The 13638-nt window shown below is 40.0% G+C and overlaps 1 protein-coding gene across 5 annotated transcripts in view; it reads right to left on the bottom strand.

Annotated features, from left to right (window-relative positions):
- Positions 1-13638, bottom strand: part of osbpl9 (oxysterol binding protein-like 9) — a 48826-nt gene that overhangs the window by 28867 nt on the left and 6321 nt on the right. For 3 of the 5 annotated variants that reach the window (XM_055167635.2, XM_055167636.2, XM_055167637.2), the window contains one exon: positions 5148-5221. In XM_055167635.2, the coding sequence (XP_055023610.2) occupies positions 5148-5221 (74 nt within the window). Of the gene's footprint in view, positions 1-2118; positions 2365-5147; positions 5222-8418; positions 8502-13638 lie in introns of those variants that run through there. The other 2 variants (XM_055167639.2, XM_055167638.2) reach the window with 2 other exon arrangements.

The following is a 13638-nucleotide window of genomic DNA, read 5'->3' as shown; positions in this document are numbered from 1 at the left end:
CCATTGACTCACTCCTACAGTCTGAATCATACCCTGCTTCCAAAATCGCCTACTTCCAACCTATACAGTCGACAAAACTTGTATGCGTAATGAACAGTATATCCAAAACATGTAAGAAATATGTGAGAAATAATGGATGGTCTACTGGTCTACTGCTTCCTCCAAGATTTCTTAGTGTAATGGAGGCCAGCTAGTGAGTAAGAGCTGTGCAGTAAGTAAACATCACTCCCTAACCTCAAGAGGTGCTCGAACGAATATGCATTAGATGGAACCATTTCTATCCCGTATGGTCATGGAAGCTACAAAATTCAAAAACTGAATACATTAAAAACATCACTGTAATGAAGTATGGACCACGAGAAATTGTACTTGTTTAACAATATCTTAGTCAATTATATAGTACATACCGTTTTACCAGTCAAGCAGTAGGTATCTCATCAAATTTGGTACATATTGTTACAGTATAAGATTTTGAACGCAAGGAGAGAAATCCAACTGCAGAGAGCATCAAGACAACGCTGTGTTTTTCTCCACAAGTGAAGTTTTGGTTCCTTGCCGCTGTCGCCCTTTGGCATGCTTTGTGGGCGACTGTTGAGATTAGTTTAGCGTTTTGTAAACTATGTTAATATAGCTTATCTTGTAATGGTCCAGCTACAATCCTAAATATGTCACTCTTTCAATAAACATTCATTTGATGTATGGTTTGTTAGGATAGGACAATATTTGGCTGAGATACAACTATTAGAATCTGAGAGAGCAAAAAATCCAAATATTGAGAAAATCACCTTTAAAATGGCCCAAATAAAGCAAAACATATTACTAATGTTAAATAAATTTTGATATATTTACGGTAATTTATCTTCACGGAAAATTATATATTTAATAATTTTTGCATAAAAATATAGATAATTTGACCCAATAAAGGTGCAGTGTGTACATTTTAACAAAATCTAGTGGTGAGGTTGCGAATTGCAACCAACTGCTTAGTCCACGGCTCATCCCTCGCTTTTGAAACACATAGAGAAGCTACAGTAGCCGCCACCGGACAAACATGTCATCGTCGGAGACAACTTAGTAAAAGAAATTGTCCTTTAATGCAGTGGTTCTCAAACTGGGGGCCGCGAGATGGTGCCAGGGGGGGCCTCAGTTTTATGACATTCTGTGTAATTAAACCTAAAAAAAATAAGCCAACTAACCAACAGCACTACTAGGTATAATTTAATATGTTTTTTTGATTTAAAATGTTACATTTTAGAACTGTTTATGTCCTAAATTTTCTTTTGGGGGGCCGCAATGGAATGCACCGTACACAAGGGGGGCAACATGCTGAAAAAGTTTGAGAACCAGAAAAATGGCGGCCAAAATGGCGACTTCCATGTAAGGGGACCCTCGGTGTATGTAGATAAAAAGGTCTCGTTCTAAGGTAATAAACACATAAGGGTTCATTAAAGGTCTTTATACACCCCTGATAATATAGTTTTGTATATTACTTTGCATTTCTGTCAAAAGATGCTTCTAAAAATTACACACTGCACCTTTAAATAAATTGTTGGCTATAGCTACAAATATACCCGTGCGACTTATGACTGGTTTTGTGGTCACATATATACACTATATAATATATTATCAATAAAAAATATTTTTTTCTTTATCTTTCTTGTATAGCTGCTTTAAAGCAATAAAACATTGTAAAAAGCACTATATAAATAAATTTGACTTGACTTGTTTCTTTGTAAACAAAAGCAAGAATTTGAGCCGGGCAATGGTTTCCAAGAGGAAAGTCTTTGATCCCAATGCAGTTCCAATGAATACAACACGTACTAAAAACAGACTATTTAACTTAAAGTCAAGCGTTCAATTATGTCAACAGAGACACATTATTTACAACAAACCTATGTTATGGCTTTAAACCATCTGAAATCACAAGTAGAGTCAAAGTTTATCTGAGCTACACAAACTTGACCTCTCTCTTTCTCTTTGAAAAAATAAACACCCTCCTACCTTCATAAAAACACACACATATTCTTGCACATGTAAACACAGCCCTACATGCGCACACATGCATTTGTGACCCATTTAAAACGCATGGATGAACTTTAGCAAAACAAAGGTACTTACTTGGTATTTCCCATTGCGGTACATGCCTCTTCTAAAAACTTCCAAATCTGACCCAACCTCTCCACAAAACACTTTCTGTATCTGTCACCATTTACCGCCACACACCCTTTCCTGTATGTTTCCCCTTAATAGGAGAGACAATATTTCAAGTACCAACTGGCTTTTCGGCAAACCAACTAAAAGCTGTCCTGTAAACCACTCCTGATCTGAGAAAACAGACTTTCTAAAAATAAAACAAAGGCAGAAGTAAAAAAGCACTAACATTACGGGCTGTAACGTAACGCTGTGATTGGATCTGTTATCTGCTGCACAGGAGGGACTAGCTGAATAAGCAAAGCTGTGATTGGCTTAAGTAGATCATGTGACAGGATGACTGCAGACTCTCTGCGTGTACGTGCACGCAGCTGCCAGTCAGCGCATTTAAAAAAGGAAAGAGCAGGAAGAGCAAAGGAAAAAACACAGATATGGATAGAGTAAGGGAAAGAGAATATTTTTAAATAAAGAGTATAAAAGAGAGAGAAACTTTAGCTGCATGCGGTCTCTCTCAGCCTGTCCTGGTTTATAGCTGTTAGAATGGGTCACATGGGGCTTATCAGACTCATTTAATAACCTCACACACTTTTTATAGCATTTGGATTTTTCAAAGTAAATCTTCAACAAACCATCATTAAAAATGTGTTGTTTATATGCGTTGTTAAAGGAAAAGCACACTGCTGAAACTACAATGTATATTTTTTTGCCTTGAAGGGGACATTTCGCAAGATGTAAAATAAATCTCTGTGTCCAGCTCAAAATACCATATAGATAATTTATTATAACATGTTAAAATTGTCACTTTATAGGTGTGAGCAAAATTTGCCATTTTGGGGTGTGTCCTTGCAAATGAGCTGATCTCTGCACTAAATGGCAGTGCTGTGGTTGGATTTAGGGGTGGTATTATCCCCCCCCGACATCACAAGGGGAGCCGCACCCCAACGACCAATTTCCTTCCACATGCCCGCAGAGAATGGTTCACCAAAACCACATGTTATATTTTTTTTTTCACATTTTCTAGGCTGATAAAAGCACTGGGGACACAATTACAGTGAGGAAAATAAGTATTTGATCACCCTGCTATTTTGCAAGTTCTCCCACTTAGAAATCATAGAGGGGTCTGAAATTGTCATCGCAGGCGCACGTCCACTGTGAGAGACACAATCATAAACATAATATGATTTTTCAACTATTTATTTGTATGATACAGCTGCAAATAAGTACTTGAACACCTGTCTATCAGCTTGAACTCTGACCCTCAAAGACCTGTTAGTCTGCCTTTAAAATGTCCACCTCCACTCCATTTATTATCCTAAATTAGATGCACCTGTTTGAGGTCGTTAGCTGCATAAAGACACCTGTCCACCCAATACAATCAGTAAGAATCCAACTACTAACATGGCCAAGACCAAAGAGCTGTCCAAAGACACTAGAGACAAAATTGTACACCTCCACAAGGCTGGAAAGGGCTACGGGGAAATTGCCAAGCAGGTCCACTGTTGGAACAATCATTAGAAAATGGAAGAAGCTAAACATGACTGTCAATCTCCCTCGGACTGGGGCTCCATGCATGATCCACCTCGTGGGGTCTCAATGATCCTAAGAAAGGTGAGAAATCAGCCCAGAACTACACGGGAGGAGCTGGTCAATGACCTGAAAAGACCTGGGACCACTGTTTCCAAGGTTACTCTTGGAAATACACTAAGACGTCATGGTTTGAAATCATGCATGGCACGGAAGGTTCCCCTGCTTAAACCAGCACATGTCCAGGCCCGTCTTAAATTTGCCAATGACCATTTGGATGATCAAGAGGAGTCATGGGAGAAAGTCATGTGGTCAGATGAGACCAAAATAGAACTTTTTGGTCATAATCCCACTAAACGTGATTGGAGGAAGAAGAATGATGAGTACCATCCCAAGAACTCCAACCCCACTGTGAAGCATGGAGGTGGTAGCAATCTTTGGAGGGAGCTCAAACTTCATGTTTCTCAGCGACAGGCCAGAAACCTGACTGATCTAGAGAAGATCTGTGTGGAGGAGTGGGCCAAAATCCCTCCTGCAGTGTGTGCAAACCTGGTGAAAAACTGCAGGAAACGTTTGACCTCTGTAATTGCAAACAAAGTCTACTGTACCAAATATTAACATTGACTTTCTCAGGTGTACAAATACTTATTTTCAGCTGTATCATACAAATAAATAGTTTAAAAAAAATCACATTGTGATTTCTGGATTTTTTTTTTTTTTAGATTATGTCTCTCACAGTGGACATGCACCTACAATGACAATTTCAGACCCCTCAAATACTTATTTTCCTCACTGTAGTAGTGACCTTATCCTTATGACTTTAGGTTCCGTTTGCTGTAAAAAAAAAAAAAAAAGCCAGTGTACGGTAAGTGAACCGTGAACCAGAACAAAAGAACTAAGAGAACAGATCTACAAATGTGAACGCTACTTTGCATATAAGCACAACCACACTGGGAGAAAAAAATAAAGACTAAATTACAAAAACTAGTAAGAAAATGAAAGTACTAGAATTAGCACAAATCGAAAACAGAACTGATTTTCTTACTACTATTGATAATTTAAGGCATGAAGCATTTATGATTTAGATGACAGGTAGTATCACTATTCAGAAAATACTTTACTTTGTTTGTATACACAATACTACTGGTCATAGTTTTCAAAACACTTGACGGAAATGTTAACTATGATCTTAAAAATCATTTAATCTGATGGTGTATGGTTAAATGCTTTAAATTTCTTTTGTACACAAAAATATACCTGTGCCAAACAGATTCATTTCTGTTATTAGAAAGTTAACATTTTATTTTAAAATATTATTTTTGAAATAGATGACTTAAGCTGAACATTAAAGGAAAAACAGCCAATAAGAGCCCAGATTAAAACTTAAAGTAGTTGTTCGCATTATTAAAGGAGATTTTGGGTGTGTTACCTAACTTTGTTGGTGAATGCAGTACATGTGGTCAAGGTCTTACCTGCTGAAGGGTGTGACGAAGAATCGTTCCCTCTAAGGCTTGAATCCACTTCTCACGCTCATCAGCATCACGGGCTGTGGGGCAAACATCCAAAGACACATCCATTAGCAACACACAGGGTGACTGTAAACACACACTGGCACATGTGAAATGGAGAGTGCAGAATGGTTTTAGTGGAAGTGTTGGGGTGACAGTGGATGGTAACCGGAGCTCTGTAGTTGTATCCTGTTTTCCTTTACGAAAGGGAGAGAGTTTCAAGAAGGCAAGGGTTGTTAAACAGGAATACTCACGGTTGATGCCTCTGCCCTTGAGTAAATACGAAAGGTAAATAACGCTTGCGAGTCGCAACTGACTACAGCTTCTTGCAGAAAATGAGGGATGAAATTTTTTGCGTAAGAGTAAAAACACTTCCTCTGTACTTTAAAACAATTAGAAAATGGGCTTAAGCTATAAATCATGCACTACGCATTTTTAAATGTCAGGTCACCATAGATGTACGTTCTAAAAGGAATCGTACATCTAAAAATGATTTTATATTTTTATAATATTTTTAACTTGCAGTATATAGCGGACAAGTAGCCATCGATCAATAGACACAGGAACCAATATGTTTAATGGGTTTGAATTTTCGGGTATAGCTCAGTGGTAGAACATTGCGTAAGCAGCGCAAAAGGTAAAGGGTTCGAACCAAGGGAACACGCATACTGATAAAAAAAAATTGTTTCTATTGCACTGTAAGTCGCTTTGGATAAAAGCGTCTGCCAAATGCATAAATGTAAATTTGATGTAATGCATCTAAGGGTGAATAAGATGAGAATTACGAGCTACGGCGAACAAGGTTATATTCACTTCAAACTAGGGGTGGGCGATAAACCGGTAGCCATGATTAACTGGTAGAAATTAGTGAACCGGTAGAGATTTTGGACTATCGGCTCTATCGAGGTTACGTGCCCACGTTACGCTCCTGTGCACATGTTCACGAAAACGTAACATTTGTACACGTATTTAAGCACTGCAGTTTTAAAACAAGTTATTTTAAGCCATTGAAACACAGACAACAGATCTATATGCGTGCGCTCTTTCTGTGTGTGAGGAGCGCGCAAGTCGCGCAACCGCTTCTCTTTCTGTCTGTGAGGAGCGCGCAAGTCGCGCAACTGCTGCTCTTTCTGCCTGTGAGGAGCATTGCAAGTCGCGCAACCGCTGCTCTTTCTGTCTGTGAGGAGCGCGCAAGTCGCGCAACCGCTGCTCTTTTTGTCTGTGAGGAGCGCGCAAGTAGCGCAACCGCTGCTCTTTTTGTGAGGAGTGCACAAGTCGCGCAACCGCTGCTCTTTCTGTCTATGAGAAACGCGCAAGTCGCGCAACCGCTGCTCTTTCTGTCTGTGAGGAGCGTGCAAGTCGCGCAACCACTGCTCTTTCTGTCTGTGAGAAACGCACAAGTCGCGCAACCGCTTCTCTTTCTGTCTGTGAGGAGCGCGCAAGTCGCGCAACCGCTGCTCTTTCTGTCTGTGAGGAGCGCGCAAGTCGCGCAACCGCTGCTCTTTCTGTCTGTGAGGAGCGCGCAAGTCGCGCAACCGCTGCTCTTTCTGTCTGTGAGGAGCGCGCAAGTAGCGCAACCACTGCTCTTTCTGTGAGGAGCGCGCAAGTCGCGCAACCGCTGCTCTTTCTGTCTATGAGAAACGCGCAAGTCGCGCAACCGCTGCTCTTTATGTGAGGATTGCTCAAGTCGCGCAACCGCTGCTCTTTCTGTCTATGAGAAACGCGCAAGTCGCGCAACCGCTGCTCTTTCTGTCTGTGAGGAGCGCGCAAGTAGTGCAACCTCTGCTCTTTCTGTCTGTGAGGAGCGCGCAAGTCGCGCAAGTCGTGCAACCGCTGCTCTTTCTGCCTGTGAGAAACGTGCAAGTCGCGCAACCGCTGCTCTTTCTGTCTGTGAGGAGCACGTAAGTAGCGCAACCGCTGCTCTTTCTGTGAGGAGCGCGCAAGTCGCGCAACCGCTGCTCTTTCTGTCTATGAGGAGCGTGCAAGTCACGCAACCGTTGCTCATTTAGCTTGTGAGCATTTTTCCCGCTCTTTTTCGCTTTAAATACATTTATGCGTCAAAATTCCTGTTTTTGCAAGTATCCTCATAAACACGACCATTTAGGGCTTAAGAGAAAGTGAACAGCTAAAAGATAAAACGCATGTGTAACAGTATATTGGATCCGGTCTTAAAGGGGAAGTTACCTAATTTTGCTCCTGTCTGTTACTCATGTTCATCAAACAGCAAGAGAAAATCTCTCACTGCTCTTGACTAAATCACTTTTCTACCTTAAATAAAAAAAATATATACATACATAATTATTTATTATCATCCCTTTATCATTGACTGTTTATCTTTACAGAGCTTGAGTTTTGTTTGTTTTTATCTTCTTTTTATGCTTGTATAAGGTTTTTGTGAGAATTATGAAAATTTCTATAGTATTAAATATTTTAATAACAGAAAAACCTTATTAAAACATAAAAAACTCTACCGTGATACATATCGTTATAATGATATAAAATGAATCCTATCCTAGAAGATTTTGGTCATATCGCCCACCCCTACTTCAAACTATTTCTTATACAAAGAATGGTCTCAAATGACTGACGTAAAAAGTGCAGACCATTGTTATGGTACTGTTGTAAGCTTGAGAGCCACTGGTTACCCTTTAATTGCATGAAAAAGAGGGATGAAAAAGAAATTCACCTCAAAAGAGGGTAACTTTACCTTTAAAGATACCTTTAAAGGAGTCGGTATCTGGTTAAATTCACATTTCAAAAGAATGATTTCACAGGAAGTTGCAAGAAAATCTTTTAATGCCAGTTTGCTTTACTGATTTGAGCAAGAAGGCACGGCACGATAACGCTCACAGACAGATATTTGCCTAAAATTCGCTCTCATTGTCTTTATGAGTCTTCAGGAATACATTTAACCATTTCCTCAGGGAGCGGTTGAGGAGAATCTGTACTTTGAGCGTGAGATATAGCTGACACTTCAATGGATGAGGCAGCAAAGCTCAGCAGAAACTTAAAAGCTTTTAGCAGCACAAAGCAAGGCGAGCATGTGTGCATTTACACAAAATCTCATTTCCAAGTCAAATAAAGCCGAATAACCCTAAACCCTTGTTTGTGTGACCTGTAGTGCAGCACTACATACACTAACCCAGATAAAAAACAATGCACATCAATCAGAAACAATCAATAAGAGAAAGTGCTTTAGGAGCTTCCAAAAGTGACCAGAAAATGGCTTTAATACCTGCTTTTGAAGTACAACAGTGTTATCCTTCCTCCAGCCGTGCCATTTCACATCTATGAAACATGTTTGAAACTGTGTCCCAGATATGTGTGATATTCACAGCCTAAAACAAACATGACCCCTCCCTGCTTTACTGGCGCAAGAGCTGAGGTCACATGACCCATGATGCTGGGCTACCTCTATTTACTAGCCAATGAGATTTCAAGAGGTGAGCTAGTGGAGTTGATTACAATACACAGTGCACTCTGCCTTTATTTGGCATTGAGGGCACAACAACACAGACCTGCTCAAAAGCAAAATACAAAGTACAAAAATAAGTCAAAGTAATACATGTAAAATGCAATATTGCACATCATTATTTGAAAGTAAGGAAGTAAGGTGCAGCGTGTCTCTGAAAAGTAATGGGGAACTTTAGCAGAAAATGAGGGCATCTTATGCAACGTGCCCTTCTAATGACAACCCAGCGGTATGAAAAGGAAAGTGAGAGACCCAAGTTCGCAAACATACTGAGGTGAAACATCATTTGCTTTTTAAACCTAATAAATGTTATAGTTAAACTAGTAGCTGCTGTCAAAGGGTGAGATCTCTTCGCTGCTAATAAGCTGCAAGAAAATTGTAAAAGACAGCGAAACAACACACTGAAATTCTCCAGTTAGGAGGCCATGAGAATAAGCAAGCATGTGTGCATTTCTAAACTAGCTGCAGGTCACATGCAGTTGCTTGTGGCATAGCTGTGAGGTCTCAGGTGCAGATTATTCAAAAATAATTTGCATTTGGGAGACGCTTTTACGCAAAGCAGCAATCTACAGCGCATTACGAGATGCTTTATGCTTGCAACAACTAATCAAATAATCGATTATAAAAACGTCATTTTCGATTTGTTTGGTCTGCGATGTTTGGTCTGTGATATGGGAAAAATATTGTATCACGTAACACTCTTTTTTTAATCATGGTTCTTTTTCATGTTGGTGTTTTAAAGACTATTTTGCCATTAATGGGCCCTAATGCTGCGTTCAAACCAGCCGCGGTAGAGGCGTCAAGCGCGAGTGATTTTAATGTTAAGTCAACGTAAAGATGCGTTGATGCGCGTCTGGAGGTCTAGCGGCGCGAATGCGTGTAGCGTAGCGTGTTAGACGCAACTCCGCCTCATTCGTGCGTCTAGTTCGCGTGAATGGCATGAATTGAGCGTTGCTGCGGGAAACGCGCAAGTTGAAAAATGTGAACTTTGGTGGAAAAACATGCCAAGTTAACTAATCGTGACGTGATTACAGAAAGTGAGCGGAGTCGCAGAAGCCCCTCCCAAGATGCGAATTTCCACGTGAATGTCTCGATAAATAGAATTTCACGTGCGTCTTTCACGCGTGAATGAAGCGAGTAAACTCAAAATGTTCAAGCGGCAAACTAGATGCGGTAGACGCGAATTTGAACAGTGCATGCGCGAGAAAACATTGAGGCACTCCACTACAAAAACGACACAAAGGAAATAGACAGCATTTTCACACACACTATCGCTTTCTCTACTTTTATTTTCACTTCTTCCAAGAAGTGAAAGAAGTCTAATCCCTGTCCGGGAAACCGCCCCTAGGAGTTTGATTTACAGGATGATAAAAGAGGCAAACATTGTTTGACAAATTGAATTGAAAACAGGGATCAGGAAACAACTTCTGACTTTGAAGCCCAAAAAAGTGCAATCTTCTTTCACAGAAGTAATCCACACGGCTCCAAGGGGTTAATAAAAGTCTTTTGCAGGTAATTTATTAAAAAATATCCATATTGTAAACTTTATAAACTATAATAACTAGCTTCCGTCAATGACGCCATCTTGGACTTGCCGATTCACGGGAGTCACTGCGCAATGTACCCATGGCAACGAGCGCTCACTATGTTTAAATTGTCGCATGAATCGCATGAGTCCAATAAATCTAGTTATTACAGTTTATAAAGTTTGAAATATGGATTATTCACATTGATAACCCGTAGAAGACCTTTATGAACCATTGGAGCCGTGTGGATTACCTCCACGAAGGATAAACGCACCCCTCCGGGCGCCAAATTTTGTTGTTCCCTGATCTTTTACCATTATAAAGCTTGGAAGAGCAAGGACATTTACTAAAATAACTCCAAATGTGCTCGTCTGAAAGATGATGGACACATGTATCTCGGATTGCTTGAGGGTTAGTAAATCATGAGGTAATTTTGATATTTGGCTGGAGTATCACTTTAAAAGTTAGAAGTTACTTACTAATAGAAGTTACTTTGTCTTTGTTTGAAACAGATTCACCTTACTTTATTATCACACAGCCAGCACTGTTGCAGTGGGGCGTTAGGCAAGTGATGTCACAGACCAAATGAATCAATAATGACATTCGTTGAACACGATTTTCATTATCGGTCATCATTAAATCATCGATAAGTCGTTGCAGTTCTTTGCTCCTCTGGGATTATACCCATGATCTGTCACGTTGCAATGCACTCCTCTACTAGTTGTGTTACAAGAAAATTATTTAGGTGAACAACCACCCACCTAGTCATAGTTTCCTAACAAAAGATAATACTGACATTTCACTGACAATTTAAAAAACAATGGAAAATACATTTCGGCTTGTGGATATTTGGCAAACATGCTACAACCTGCTTCCAAACAAACCTAAGCATCTTTCAAACATTAGCGATCGTGAAAATCATGCATCAATCTTGTAAAGATTTTTTCAAGGTGGACAAACAAAATACACAGTGTGCTATTACACCTAAGTGGCATGAAGCTTTCCAAACAGATAAAGTGGTTTTGGAGAACGTGTTCCCAACATCTCTGCATCTTTCCAGTGCTCCTGTATCTGAATTGGCAGAGCACTGCATAAGAGGTGCAAAGGTAGAGGGTTTGAACACACATACTGACAAAAACGTACATCTTGTCGCTTTGGATAAAAGAGTCAAGTGCATAAATATAAATTGTAGAAACATGAGAGTTTGATGACGATAAGAAAGATACATCACGCTCCCTTTACGTCTTTTTCTTGCTCTCTATTATTTCATTCCCCCGGAGAGAATGAATGTGCACGTTGATCCTCTGCCAGCAGGAGCTCAGTGTCAGATGCTGAGAGCTTTAAACTGCTGACTGTTTGTTTCCAGTCAAGCGTCTGAGAGGAAGACAGGTAGAGGCTTTTAGCTCAGTGGAAAAAAGGGGCTTCCAGGCAGGGCCGATACTGGGGCAGAGATGACTATAATGAATTATGAATGGTCCTCTGAATAGTACAGTTCCTCTGAGCCTCTGCAGTGGATGGTATTGTGCTGACCTACGGTTATACAAATTCATACGGCAAAATCATGGCTGTGAAAGATTAAAACGCAAATAGATTTTATATTCATGTGGTTTGGTACGTCATATTCCCATTAGTATGCGCAATTCTAGTGTAAATTTGCCATCTGATAGGGTGTTGTTCAGTTTTAGGTTTACATATACTGTAATCCTGTTGATGTTAAAATGCATCCCAGCAAACAAAGTTTGAAAACCATTTCACAATTCAAAGACCTGGTTTTAGTCGTATTCAGGTAGCATAGTACCTCCTGGTCAACAACGCAGTTCGATTTAGGCCATAACTGCTCACGTGCACCGGAAAACTGCATGGCTGACATTTAAACCAACTAACCATGGGTTGTTTTGTTAATCTAAAAAAAATCAATATAATAATATTAAATCAGTGTGCTAAAGAAACTGTTTATAAACATCTTTGTAAACAACTTATTACATCAAACAAGTACCTTGAAACCTCTTATTTCCCAGTGGACTCATAAAAGCTGGGCACCCCGACTGACGAATATTGCTTAGAAGCCAGCCAATCAGATCATAACAGCGATATGAGCCAGCTCTTGCTATTTTTATGTGCAATATACATCAGACGCTTCATGAATGGCCTGTGGGCGAGCCACCCGGGGTTGAGACGAGCAGGGTTTTCAACAAGCCAGAAAATTTAAATCTTTATTTCTTCAATTTACCATATAACTACTGTACTTGCTGCTTACAGCAACAACAAAATACACTACCTCGCTCAAGATCGCTTCATTGTGAACACCGCGTATGCCAAAAGCAACTACGCCATGAACAAAGTGTGCTGCAATTAAGGTACAGTACATTGAGATGCTCAAAACCATTTCCGCTAGAGGGTAAATGGCTTCTGCTGCAATGGAGATGCGAGTATTGATAGAATGAGTCCCTGAGGATTTGGAGAGGTGGATGTTATGAGAAGATCACGGAGACAGAAGCCCATGCTTCAAGCTTACACACATTCAGGCACAGGCATACACACACACGCACGGCGGGAAATATGACACGGCACGTTGGGATATTCTTTCCCAAAGAAGGCATTGGATTGGCACACCACAACACTGCTATGGCATTATGTGCTTCAAGTGAAAACTAATAAGTGAGAAAAATAGTAATTCTTGTTCAATATGTGCGTAAAAGCAGCAAGCCTTAGGGCAAGATTTAACCCTAAACAACAATAATAAAAATAAGTTACAAAACAGGGTTATACAGGGTTCCCACACCTTAGTTAACTTCAAATTCAAGGACCTTTCAAGGACTTTCCAGGTCCAATACACTCAAATTCAAGGACTAAATGTGGGGACACATTTCAAGTGAGAGCAAGGTTACATCGTGTTACTTTTTAAGATACATTGTAACAATTCCCTTTTTAAGGAAACTCACGCTGCGTCACTGCAATGACGCTTTGGGGACGCCTCCAGGGGTAAGTGAGTCTAAATGTGTATATCAAATTCAACCAATGGTGAGGCTTAACGACAAAGACAGGGTGACGCGAGAGCCAGGAAGTATATCGCTATCTGAAATATTGCCAAAGACGGCGTTACAGGGACGCAGGAAATATGGCAAGGGAGACGCAGCGTCTCGTTCCCTTCTCAGGGAACAACAGTTACATACGTAACCAGAGACAAAAAATTCTTGATAACTTGCTAAACAATGCGATATGATCATGCTTAAAGTTTGTAAAATCAAACTAAACAATTGCTTGAAAATAAAATTATATAACCAAAATACACGTTTTACATTATTTTTTGAAAATTGAAAGCACCCCTCTTTTTGTCTAGCCAGTCGCATCAACCAAAAACTATACGTAACAAAGTAAAAAAAATCATTCAGATATAGCAAACCACTGCGATTTACACATTTGCATTTGATTCATTTCCATATATTTCCATATATTC

The sequence above is a fragment of the Misgurnus anguillicaudatus genome, chromosome 5 (assembly GCF_027580225.2).
Source record: "Misgurnus anguillicaudatus chromosome 5, ASM2758022v2, whole genome shotgun sequence".
Lineage (NCBI taxonomy): Eukaryota > Metazoa > Chordata > Actinopteri > Cypriniformes > Cobitidae > Misgurnus > Misgurnus anguillicaudatus.
The sequence above is the reverse complement of the archived record's forward strand: the minus strand, read 5'-3'. Positions and strand labels throughout refer to the sequence as shown.